The 12,352-nt window shown below is 39.1% G+C and overlaps 1 protein-coding gene across 2 annotated transcripts in view; it reads right to left on the bottom strand.

Annotated features, from left to right (window-relative positions):
- The window catches only part of LOC147331382 (serine/threonine-protein kinase 4-like), a 42,150-nt gene that overhangs the window by 17,851 nt on the left and 11,947 nt on the right, over positions 1 to 12,352 (bottom strand). For both annotated transcript variants that reach the window (XM_086293662.1, XM_086293663.1), the window contains exons 4-9: positions 11,619 to 11,733; positions 11,208 to 11,372; positions 10,835 to 11,002; positions 9,259 to 9,396; positions 8,581 to 8,709; positions 8,132 to 8,354 (exon numbers count right to left, since the gene is read on the bottom strand). In XM_086293662.1, the coding sequence (XP_086149788.1) occupies positions 8,132 to 8,354; positions 8,581 to 8,709; positions 9,259 to 9,396; positions 10,835 to 11,002; positions 11,208 to 11,372; positions 11,619 to 11,733 (938 nt within the window). The remainder of the gene's footprint in view (positions 1 to 8,131; positions 8,355 to 8,580; positions 8,710 to 9,258; positions 9,397 to 10,834; positions 11,003 to 11,207; positions 11,373 to 11,618; positions 11,734 to 12,352) is intronic.

The following is a 12,352-nucleotide window of genomic DNA, read 5'->3' as shown; positions in this document are numbered from 1 at the left end:
GTATAAATAGTGGCCTGCTTTTTATTTTTGTAGAACTTTGTATAAGTTTAACGGTTTAAAGTAAAAAAAATTTGGTTTTATTAGAACTTGGATTTCAAGAAGCTTGCTGGGATGTCGGTTTTAGCTGCGCACCTGGGAGGACACCTCGAGCAGGTGGGCTGGTGACATTCACAGGTTATTTTAAGCGACTTTATTTCCTGGATTCTATGCATTTAAAAACAAAACAAAACAACTGTCTATTGCTCATCCTGGGCCGTTTGATCTCAGTAAATCAGATAACAGGGTGTGGCAAGGTCTCACTATGGGTTCACCCAAAACCTTGGCTGAGAGTGACTCGTTAGGTAGAGGATCAATAGGGGTCCATGACCCTATTGGGGACACTCCCAATCTGGGACTCTCCACCAGACGCTCTCAGTACTGAAGAAACTTCTCGGATGAAACGTCTTCAAGAAACTTAAAGAAGTCCAGACGCTTTTTTCTTAGACTACGATGATCTGGATGACTGAGAACCTTCACAGACAACCCAAAGTTCTGTCTGCCTGTGTCCCTTTTCTTTGGGGAAGTGACTCGCCAGTTCAGAACCAGTAAACTTAATAACCTCAGACAAGTTTATGCTCAAGTTTGAAACTTTTTGCATATCTAAAACAGATCACATTAGGGTTGTGCAAATGGATGATGATTACGGGGACTGATAAAGGTCAGAGCGATCACCAAAAGCTCATTACTCAAATACTGTTTTCCTATTCCATCCATATGAAATTCATATTAGCCTACAGACAATATGCTTTTCTGCAGTTTCATGCCATCAAGTCTGAGCATGCACAACAGTTAACAGAAGCTTTTGATTAGGAGAAGAAACCAGCACCACAAACACCTGCTGGCGTAGCCGGCGATCCGTATGGACATATGTCACATATATCCATGTTTTGGGGTGTTGGATCATTAGAATTAACAGCTAAGGCTGCAGTCTTTAACCTACAAGTTTAGGAAAATACAGTTTCAATTTAAAGCCAAGGAAGTGCGTTCTACGACTTTCCACAACAAAATTAAACTTTAATAACACAAAGAGCTGTGAGAGATGAGCAGGTTTAAAAAGCTCTTCTGTCTTTTTAACGAGGATCCGTAAAGAGAAGGTGGAGGAAAATGCACTGCCCTGCTCATTTTAAGAGTACAGAGTTTACTGTGTGATGGCTGTGAGTTGCTATATTAGAAAATGTTAGCGACATTAGAGAACACTGTCACAGCTCAGAGTTAGAAAACTCTATTTAAATAATTTAATGGCGCAGACTACATCCACTTCAGATGACAAATGGAAAGCCTGAATCGGTCTCAGATCACACTGCCAGCCACTCTGCATGTTTGCATGAGAGAGACAGAGGGAAAGAGACCAATGTCAGAACTTGCCACATGTTCCCATTTTGTGTCTCTGCGTTATGGTCGAAGAGCACAGACTACATCTTTATAGCTTCATACTTGTCTCATTAAGAAATATCAAAGGAGATTAAGGTTACTTTCTGACATAAAATCAGAGCCTGTGGTTAGAATATTAGTTGCAATTAATGCGTTGCACTTGCATGCTCCCTCAACCAGCTAATTTAAAGTCAACATCATCTCTGCCTGTACTGTAGTGCAGACTTAGGAGGAATTTATTGAAATGTCTGTCAACTAAATCTACTTCGAATATCGATGGTCCTGCAAAGAGCTCCTAAAACAGGGAGGTTTTATGTGTACAGATGTGGCCATAATCACCACTTACAAGATGAGTGCCAGGGATTAATGCACTAATTCAGTATCTGATCACATCTGAAACACAATCTCCTCTGAAATAATGTCTCCTCCTGCTCCTCAGTTACCATGTGAATAATGGACAGAAAAGTGTCTCTGCAGAACAATAAAACGGCTCAGTGAATCTCACCTTTGGCTTTATCATTTTATCTCAATATTATACAATTTGTGTGACCTTTGTCCACCAAAATCCTCTTCTGGGTCAGATTTTGTCAAGTTATTGATTTGATTTTTTATTGATTAGCATTCAAATATCTCAGTGAAGACAGAACAAAGATCTACCACAAAGCAAGAAAGCATGAGACAAGGCTAATCAAAAGGTATTGGCTGAAGCGTTTGCTTATTACGCCAACCCTTTTAACAAAAGATCTTTTTGCATGCAGCTCCTCAGGGCTCGAAGCAAAGACTAAAACAAAGCAAAAACAAAACAAACAAACAAACAAGAAAAAAAACAAACAAAAAAAACCAAAACTTTCCATCACACAAGTAACTACATCAAAGCAAAAGAACCAAGAGTTTTGGTTTTTTTGCTCTTTTCATTCTTGATTTATATATTTTTCTAATACTCTATTTTTAAACATGTTTTTAAACAAGGAAAATGAACTCCACCTTTTTAAATCACTGTCATAACTATTCCACAGGTTAACTCCTCTAACAGAAACACATCTCTGCTTTATATTTGTCCTTATCTTGTTTTTTTTTAAAGAAATCTGTTCCCCTTAAGTCATATTGACTCTCTCTGACTTTGAACAGCTTCTGAGTACTGGGGCAAAGCAAGTTATTTTGTGCTTTATAATTATCTGTGCCATTTTATATTCAACTAAATCATAAAATTTCAGGGTATTCAGATTAATAAACAAAATGTTAGTTGGTTCTATACAGTTTGATTGGTTTATAATTCTTATAGCTCTTTTTTGTAACTTGAAAATATGAAGAGTGTTCGTTTTATATGCATTAGCCCATATCTCCAGACAGTAAGTCATATATGGAAGCAACAGAGAACAATAAAGTGTGTATAATGATTTTTTGTTCAGGACATGCTTTGTTTTATAGAGAATATCGATGGTTTTTGACATTTTTGTTTTCACATGGTTTATATGAGACTTCCAACTCAGCTTATCATCAATTATCACGCCAAGAAATTTATTTTCGTACACTCTTTCAATTTCAATTCCATTAACCCTTATTTTAGATACATTTTTCATTTGTCTAGTGCCAAAAATAATCATTTTGTTTTCTTTATATTTAATGATAACTTATTTACATCAAACCAGTTTTTTAATATATTTAACTCCTTTTCCGCTGTAGTCAGAAGCTGTTCTAGGTTTTTACCTGAGCAATACAGAGTGGTATCATCAGCAAACAATACACATATTAACAGTTTGGAAACACTAGATATGTCATTTATATATAATATAAATAATTTAGGGCCCAGCACAGAGCCCTGAGGAACACAAGTTACCTTCAACTGCTTAGATTTTACATTATTGAATTCGACATATTGATATCTGTCACCCAGGTAACTTTTCATCCACTTGTATGCTAACCCTCTTATGCCATATCTCTCTAGTTTATTCATTAATATAGATCAATTGTATCAAACACCCTTTTTAAGTCTATAAAAACACCAACAGTATATTCCTTATTATCTATAGCATTAGATATCCCTTCTACAAGTTCCATCACTGCCATCGAAGTGGACCTTTTCACTCTAAAGCCATATTGGTTATCACTTAGGAGATTATGCTTCTCAATATATTTATTAAGTCTATATTAAGTCGTTATTATTTCTTGACTCTGGAATTTCTTTTGCTAAATTAAAGCCAACATTTACAAAGAAATCATTAAATTCATTTGCAATGTCTTTAGTTTTATCAAGCACAATATCTTTATCTTTTTTAAAATAACCTGGATAATTCTTATTTTTTGAGCCCTTTTTGATTATACTGTTTAATATCCTCCATGTTTCTTGTGTGTTACTTCTACTCCAATAATTTGTGCTAATATTCTTTCTTACTTGTTCTTATAATATTTACTAATCTATTTTTATATAACTTGTACTTTATTTCAGCATCTTTTGTCCTCTGTTTTATGAATCTCTTATATAGATTATTTTTCTTTTTACATGCATCTTCTATCCCCTTTGTGATCCATGGCTTATTTGATCTGTGATGCTTTCTAGTGAATTTCATTAAAGGACAATGTTTTTCATATAGTGAAATTACAGTTGATAAGAATGCATCATATGCACTATTTGAATCTTCATTTGCAAAAACCTCATTCCAATTGCGTTCCTTTAAGTCCACCTGGAGGGCAGCAATGACTCTTGTTGTTCTATGTCGTATCATATCAAATATTTGATTCTTTTGTTTAGTTTTAATCCCAAAATAATTTTGAAAATTTTAAATTTACGATCTAACTACAAAGTTAGATCGTAAAAATTGCAATATTTCTACCCGTTTATCCATTTAAATGTAGATCTGGCTGAAACTCTACGAGGTTTTCTGTCCCGTACAGTTTTCAGGAGATGAGTTTCTAATCCAGATTCTAGTCAGACACAGTTAAGGGCTAATCACTGCAAATTAAAATTCCTTTTATTTTTCAGTAGCATTAGGGAGGATCAATAACTGATCTAATATCTCATCTTGATCTTCAGGGCCCCTTCAGCATCAGACCACAGTCATTAGCTTGGGACACACACAGGCACCCTCTGAGGAGCACATTAAAGACAAGAGAAAAAGGCACACTCGCGCGCACACACACACAAACACACAACTGAAGGACACTGGAGTTGTAATGCAATTATGAATTCGAAATGTTCCAGTGTTAATGCAGTTTAAACCGCTGCCTGTGGAGATCCATACTAACCTGATATCAGGACGTCTGACCGGAGACACACAGTGTGTGTGTGTGTGGCAAGGTTTTTTTGCGCAGTGTACCAGGAGCACGGAGAAAAGTCGTCGTACCATAGGTACGAGAAGTGTGTGTGTGTGTGTGTGTGTGTGTGTGTGTGTGTGTGTGTGTGTGTGAGCATGTGTGATGGAGACTCAATAAATTCACAGTGGCGTTGTGGCAGTGTACGTCTGTACATCTGGTCTCATATGAGAGTGTGGTGTCTTGCATTAACAGTGACTGTGAGCATCAGTGTGTCAGTCCAATAAAGCCTGTTACTCCAAGTCTTCAACAGTTAAGCCCTCAAAGTAATTCAAATTACACCTGAAAGTCGACTTCTGGTGTCATAGTAAACAGCACGTGGTGGACAGCGTTGTTTATGATGAAACAGCCAACCATGCCGTTATAAACGGTCAAATATAGACCGTTTATTTCTGTAACTACGTGTGGTTGGCAGTCAGAGCAGTTCCAGTTTCTTGAGCTTGTGCAAAAATACCAGCAGTAAAAATCTATTTCCCTTTTGAACTTCAGTTAAATTCTCTGCACAAACAGCCCCTCGCTCTTATTCGTCCATCCATTTTCTTCCACCTGGAGGCCAATTTCATTCACACCTATGGACAATTTAGAAACACCAACATGCATGACAGTGGGGGGGGAGTCAGAGTTCCCATGTAGATATACAGGCCCACGGCAGGCCAGGGGATTCAAACCAAAGACCTCCTTGTTGTGAAACGACTGCACACATTAACTCTTGCAAACAGATAATGTTAATTTGGTAGTCGTCTTTGCTCTAGACATGAGCTGAGATGATAGAGATGAGTTGCTGTAAGTGAGTTTGGGCTTTTATAGAGCAGTGAAATGCACAAAATAAAAACTATTAAAGTCATTTAACCTGAGATCCATCAACATTACACTGCCTTTTATTTATTTTCCTGTGGTGGGAGGTCAGAGTCTGGACTGAGATGGCTCACAGACTAGCTTTGGCCTTTGGGTTGTATGTCGCTCATGTGAGTATATCTGAATCTAAAAGGTCTATTTCTCCACAGATGGTGGTTCCAGATTACTTTGGTTTTTTTCTCATCAGGGCACTGGAGAATTGCAAACTGGTCCAGTGAGCACCTGAATGCTGCCGGTTCGTGTCAGTGGTAGTAAATGTGGCCAGCGCTCCCCTGGTTTGAAAGTAACTCTCATTAGATGAAGTGTAGGAGTTGTGATATTTGGCCACGAACCTCCACAGTAGCTTTATTTTCATCAGAGCGTATTCTGGCTGCATATTACTGGAGTCACGCAGAGCTAAAGCAAATATACACTCACGCACACGTCAAGCGTCAGCGTGCTCAGTGTCTCATTGGGGTTAATTCTTTGCGTATAAAAACAAACATAAAACACGCCCACAGACCGCCAGCACTGATCAACTCAGTCCAACTCTTATTGAGAATCTGTTCCAAAGCACCAAATACAGCCAACGCTTCAGCTCCCACACAGTCGACAGACGCCAACAGACCGATGCAGCACCAACACATCCCTGAAAGACACTCCAGCAGGTCTGATCTTATTCATCTTTTTGTTCTAACTCTTTGCCCTCTGGTTTTGTTTCTCTCAGGTGAACTGAGTCTGGTCCCTCAGGTTATGTCAATTAAAGGTTATAGCAAAGCTTTTGGGGGAGCGCACAGGCAATGCTTGAATGGCTTAAGGTTTACTTCAAAGGTAACTGAAACAAAAACATACAGAATCAGTCAAATCAGACAAGAAGAGAAAAATTTGTGATTTTCCCCTAAAAGTTACACATTTATTAAACACGCAGCTTCACATAATTTCGCCTAAACAGATCAATCCAGAGCATCCACATGATTAATGCCCATGCCTCCTCCCACCAGAGGACTGCACAAACAGGAAGCTAATGAATATTCTGAATAGATTGCCGGGAATAAAATATAAATACATTTACCTACATTGACTGGCCCAATAAAACAATAGATATACCTGCCACCACACAGCTGAAGCTGTAATAAAACCTCTCCTGCAGCCACACAACTGGCCGTTGATTGGCTCCCTGGATGCAGAGGTGGGCCAACTGCCAAGAATCGCACTACATAATTCTTCTACTTCTACTCGTGGTTATCTGAGTGCCACGTGTCTCTCATATATTTTCACAGGTTATATAAAGAGACAAGAAATAAAGCAGAACTACATTACCCAGAATCACACGTGACCATACAAAGTGTTAGTGTTCAGGACATCACTGCTGCTAACATCACACACACTGAGCCATTAGAAAAATCACTGGTGTATAAATCAAACATGGAACAAACTCTGCTGTTACTATTCGAGGCCTCTGCTGACACGCATCCCGCCCGAGTTCACCAGCAGCAAGTTCGTGCTTGTAATTTAGGAATTAACGGACACACCCAGAATTAGGAGGAAAGTCACTGTGGTACGAGAGTTCAAGCCTCTGGAGGAAACATCCTCAGTAACACCGACACACACAACACAGTGAACCTGTCGGTTCACAGCTCGGGCACAGTCTGCCCCCTCGTGGACAAATTAAACACTACAGCTGCATCTTTGGATATTATGGCTAAAAAATGACTGCGTTGCACCTGCAGTCATTCCAGCCTTTGAATATTCTGAGCTTTTTGTTTCAATTTCAAGCATTTTGCATGTTCTGCAGAACAATGCATATACCTGAAGGCATTATTAGTTTCATTGTTGGTTCAGTTATAATGTGTGGTATTTGTCTGATAGATATCCCAGTGTCAGTAAACATGCACCAAAGCTCAGGCTTGTTTTCTTTAGTTTTGTAAGTGGCCATTAAAATCTCTGTTTTTATTTCGGTTTTGTTTGCACACATAGTTCAGCTCACTCAATTCTCTGTCATAATCCCGCTGGCCTGTCACAGAGGTAGAATATCACACAGTGCATGTCCATGAACACGGTTCTGAATGTCTCGATCTTATTATTCTAACCCTGAGTGCATGAAAGAGAGGGATGACGTGACGCTGATCCTGTCTGTTTAAAAATAATGCCAAAGCACGTCATCATCTGGTTCCTCTTACATATTTTCCAGTAAACTGAGAGCTAATTTATCACTGCATTTATCAGGCACAGCTCCACAAATGTACGAGCACATTTCACTGTAGCTAAAAACACACTGAGGAGTGCAGAGCAAACACTTACCCAATTTAAATATTTAGATTTCAGCACTGAGAAGTCACTCGACTAATCTCCAATTCATTCTGCAGCGAGACAACCAGCTCCTCAAAGCCAAAAATCACAGAGAAGCAACACTACTACACTACTACTATTATACTACTACTACTACTACTACTACTACTACTACTACTACACTTTGTATAAAGTTAACTTTGATTACGATCAGAGGCCAGAATTTAGTTGATTTTGCAGCCCTCATCGATCACTTCAGCACGCATGTCATGTGTTTAGAGGGACTTACTTTTCATAGTGCCAGCATCTTCGTCATCATCATCGTCCTCGTCATCATTAGAGTTGATGACCATGGTGCCCAGCTGTGACTGCAAGGTTCCCGTGTCATCGTGTTCAATCATTGTTCCTGCGGAGCTTCCAAGAGAACTTCCTAAAGAACCGGCAGCCCGGATGGTTCCTGAGTCACCCGTACCTGCCCGAACCATCGTCCCCTGGTCAACCTCATCTTCATCCTGAAACACAGAGGCAGAGGGCAGCGTGATTTAATGCTCTCCAACGGCAGTTACAATATCCAGAAAGGACATGTTTATAAATATGAGGCTGTGTTTAGCTTTGGAAAGTTAGAAATCAAAAGCTCATCAAATACAAAAACACTCGTAAGTTAACGTCTTCTTTTGTTGCAGTAACTTAAAAGCTGTAAATGCTATCCTATTGATATTTAAGTTGCTGAGTCTGTACCGAATTCTCATCGTCGTCTGCATCCTGCTCTCTTTGTTCTTCCTCCTGTCTCTTCAGTTTGATCTCCATGGCGTCTGTGATCAAAGCTCTGAGGATGGAATTGGGCTTGGCCGATTTAATAAACGGATGCTGTCGAGGAGAAAGACACGTAACGCTCAAACCAAACGTTTATGGGTTTTGACATTAGTTACAATTAGAAATGATCCATGAAAGCTAAAGCATGACCACAATAGCAAATATTACAGCAAATACTACGATTATGTAAAAAATACTACTATAATATGATGTATTAAACTGAAATTCCAGCCAGCAACAAAACAAAATAAAATGAATGGTTAAGTGAAGCTGTCCACTAAAAGACAATATCAAAAAAATAAAGCTCATTAATGTAAAAAAGAAAATATTCAAAAATCAAATCAAAAAAATGTAAAAATGTAAAATAAAAATACATTTGATTTGAAAAAGTTAAAGAGCAGGTCACACAATAAAACAGAAATAAAAATAATAAACAGATTAAAAAATGAGCACATTTTTTTTAATAGTTATTACCTCATTTACATAGTGTGGCTTTAATAATTAAAAATCTAATTTAAAGATATCTAAAGGTTTGAATGTTTTCTGATCACACGGTCATCCACGACACTCGGTCTGTTGTCAGTTACAGGATTGCTTCGTTACCTGTAACAGCTGTGTGGCCGTAGCTCTGTTTTCTGGGTTCTTCACTAAACACTGGCTGACAAAGTCCCGGAAGCCCGGAGACCACAGATCCGGGTTCCGAAAGGTTGGGGGAGGGTTTGTGGGAATCATGAAGATGGCCTGGAAGAGGAAACAGTTCAGCACACTGAAGGCAAAACCAGCTAACCATCACTGTTCAGCTAAATACAGTAATTTATGTCACACTCCTCCGTTTCCTCTCTTTGTCTTCTCTTACACACACATACAGCTGTTATTATTTACATACTAACATTTTTGGGGCTTACACACACAGTGCAAACACACTTGCACTGCTTTCTACTAGAGATGTAGAAAGCAGCTGGTATCTGTATTTGTATTTGTTGAGGGGGGAAGTATTTGTACTTGTATTTGTATTCAAGTAAAATTCAAAAAAAATTGCGTTATACTTTTAATTAACGTAATAGAATTAAAGAATACTTGCACTATCCTTTATAATCATTATGGATATGCAATATTAGTTGATGTTTTTCCATAAATCCAGCAATGAACATGTAACAAGGAACGTCATTGAAAAGAAAATAACATAACAGCCATTACCTCATCAGTGGTCAAACCAACAACTGATAAAATACCATTATGAACATTATGAACCCACCACCACCCGTCCTGTTGGAGGAGACTGAACAGACAGCGAAACTGACTTGCAGGGGCAGAACATGGCTGTGATGATGAATTGGTGCTTGTGGGGGGGTTGGCAGACAGTGCCAGGAGAGGATGCTTTAAGTGCATGTGATTACGCATAACAGATGTTGACAGATGTTTGATATGTGTGCCTCTGCTGATCTGACTTTTGCACACATTACATATCACTTTGGTTTCATCTGCAGCACTGACTGAATGCTTCCACACAGAACTTGATCAAGTTGTTTTGGCTGGTGGAGGACCAAGAGGTGGCTCAGCAGCAGCCACACTCTTTTCTATTTTGTTGCCCAAATGCATGTGGGGAGTTTCAGCTAAGTTCATGGGTGACGGGAAGCTATGCTAAGGTTAATTAGGTATAGTAACTTAAACGTATCCTATAACTCCCACAAGTGCATACAATTTGACACAACTACACAAGCATCGTTTTAACCTTTTAAACCAAACTTTAATGTTACTCTGTCAACAGCCTATTTTTAAATGACCGAGCTAACAAAGCTACGTAAACAGAGCGAACATGAGTTAAAGTTACCATTGACCATTGAGAGCACTGACTGCAGTCGTCAGTAATGCAGCGTAATGGAATAATCTCTCAATCTTTGCAAAAGTTATAAACTGTCTCCGGAACCCAGTTAAGGTACAAAGAAATATATTCAACAAAAATAGTGACGCAGTTCAGCCTTTTTTCACTCAGCCGAGCCTCTCTGTCAGTCACCTCTTCCATTCACTCATCCGGTCGTGCACTGCGGTCTCATAAGGAAACTCAGCTTTTTGATATAAAGTTTTTCTTGTTCCCGAATACAAATATTTTTTCAAGTATTTGTTCAAAATAAGTATTCGTAAAAAACACGTGATTTGTGGACTATAACACGATCCGTACCCTCATTGGGTGTATGTCCGCGTAGGGTGGCTTGCCCTCAGCCATTTCTATAGCTGTTATTCCCAGAGACCAGATATCTGCCACACAGTTATATCCGATCTCCTGTATGACTTCTGGAGCCATCCAGAACGGCGTGCCGATGACAGTGTTTCGTTTCGCCATCGTGTCCTGATGAAGGATGGAGAGAAAATAACATAAAGTAAAGCATAGAAGGTTAAAGCTTCTACAACATTCAAAGGGCAGATAGCATCTTTATTCAGCTACTGGTGTTTAATTGTGTTTTCTTTCTATATTAAACCAGATATAACAAAACATTTAAAACACATCAAACATACATCATATGCATTTACAGTAGCAGATTGATTTCTCTTACTGTGAGCTGTCCAGCAACTCCAAAGTCGGCCAGTTTGGCCTGACCCTCCGAGTTCAGCAGGATGTTGCCTGCTTTGATGTCTCTGTGGATCTTCCTCATGAAGTGAAGATACTCCAGACCTTTCAGAGTGGACTGAAGGATGGTGACTATCTCCTCTTCTTTGAGCTACAAGGCAAACGCAAGTAACATTAATTAGATTCATGTATGCAAAGCAATGTTCAAACAAGACGTAGCACTGATGTGGAGGAGGCACATCTAAATATTCTTAAACTGAAACCGTAGAGATGCATCAGACTAACATTCATTTATCGAAAACCTTGAAGTCGTGCAGAAGCCTTACACACACGCTGTGCTCCATGCAAACTACATGTGAGTGAGTGTGTGCGTGTGTGTGTCTGGGTGTTACATTACCGTCTTGTTACGTATTCGGATGATATCCGATACGGACCCAGCGCCACAATATTCCATGACGATCCACAGGTCTGTGTTTTTGAAGTAGCTGCCGTAGTAGCGCACCACGTGGGGACTGAACACAGGGACATGGGTGAGTCAGACCACATTCATCCATTTATTTCAGGATGTTTGAGATTCAATGTGTTGCTTTTATGCTCAGTCAGGCTACGATTCTCTCCCTGATGAAACTTATTTCCTAAAGTTGAGCTAAACATTAGCAGGAGACCTTATGTGACCTTATGAAACGGCCAGCTCACGTCTGAGTTGTGGTGCAATCACACAGGGGTGAAGTGAATTTACAGACATCTGTGGTTAGTTTCAGAGTGTTTGTTCAAGTTTAGTTATTATTGTTTCAAAGTGTTTAGTGTTGTGCTAACTCACAATGGACTAAAACTACCACAGAACCTCTGAGGTTGATGAAATATTGTAATAGTTATTTTGTTACTACATGTAATACTTTACTGATCTCACTATTTTTCTAGTGGAAATCACAGTTTGTATTATCTGCAGATCAGCAGACAGAGTGCAGTAGTACAGCATCCCCAGGCCCTGATGAGGTTTGTGAGTCAAAGTGAAAGTGTCGCTCACGTTTGAAGAACACTCTGGAACTGCTGGTACTTTGTCTATTTATAGCTGCTGCAGCAATGAATGAAAAACCTCAGTAAACACTTTTATATGACAGACTCTGCAGG

The sequence above is a fragment of the Aulonocara sp. 'chitande type north' Nkhata Bay genome, linkage group LG5 (genome assembly GCF_057382095.1).
Source record: "Aulonocara sp. 'chitande type north' Nkhata Bay isolate Kocher_YH1m ecotype deep benthic linkage group LG5, A_spYH_male_GT1.1, whole genome shotgun sequence".
Lineage (NCBI taxonomy): Eukaryota > Metazoa > Chordata > Actinopteri > Cichliformes > Cichlidae > Aulonocara > Aulonocara sp. 'chitande type north' Nkhata Bay.
Note: the sequence above shows the minus strand (reverse complement) of the source record. Positions and strands in the feature narration are given on the sequence as shown.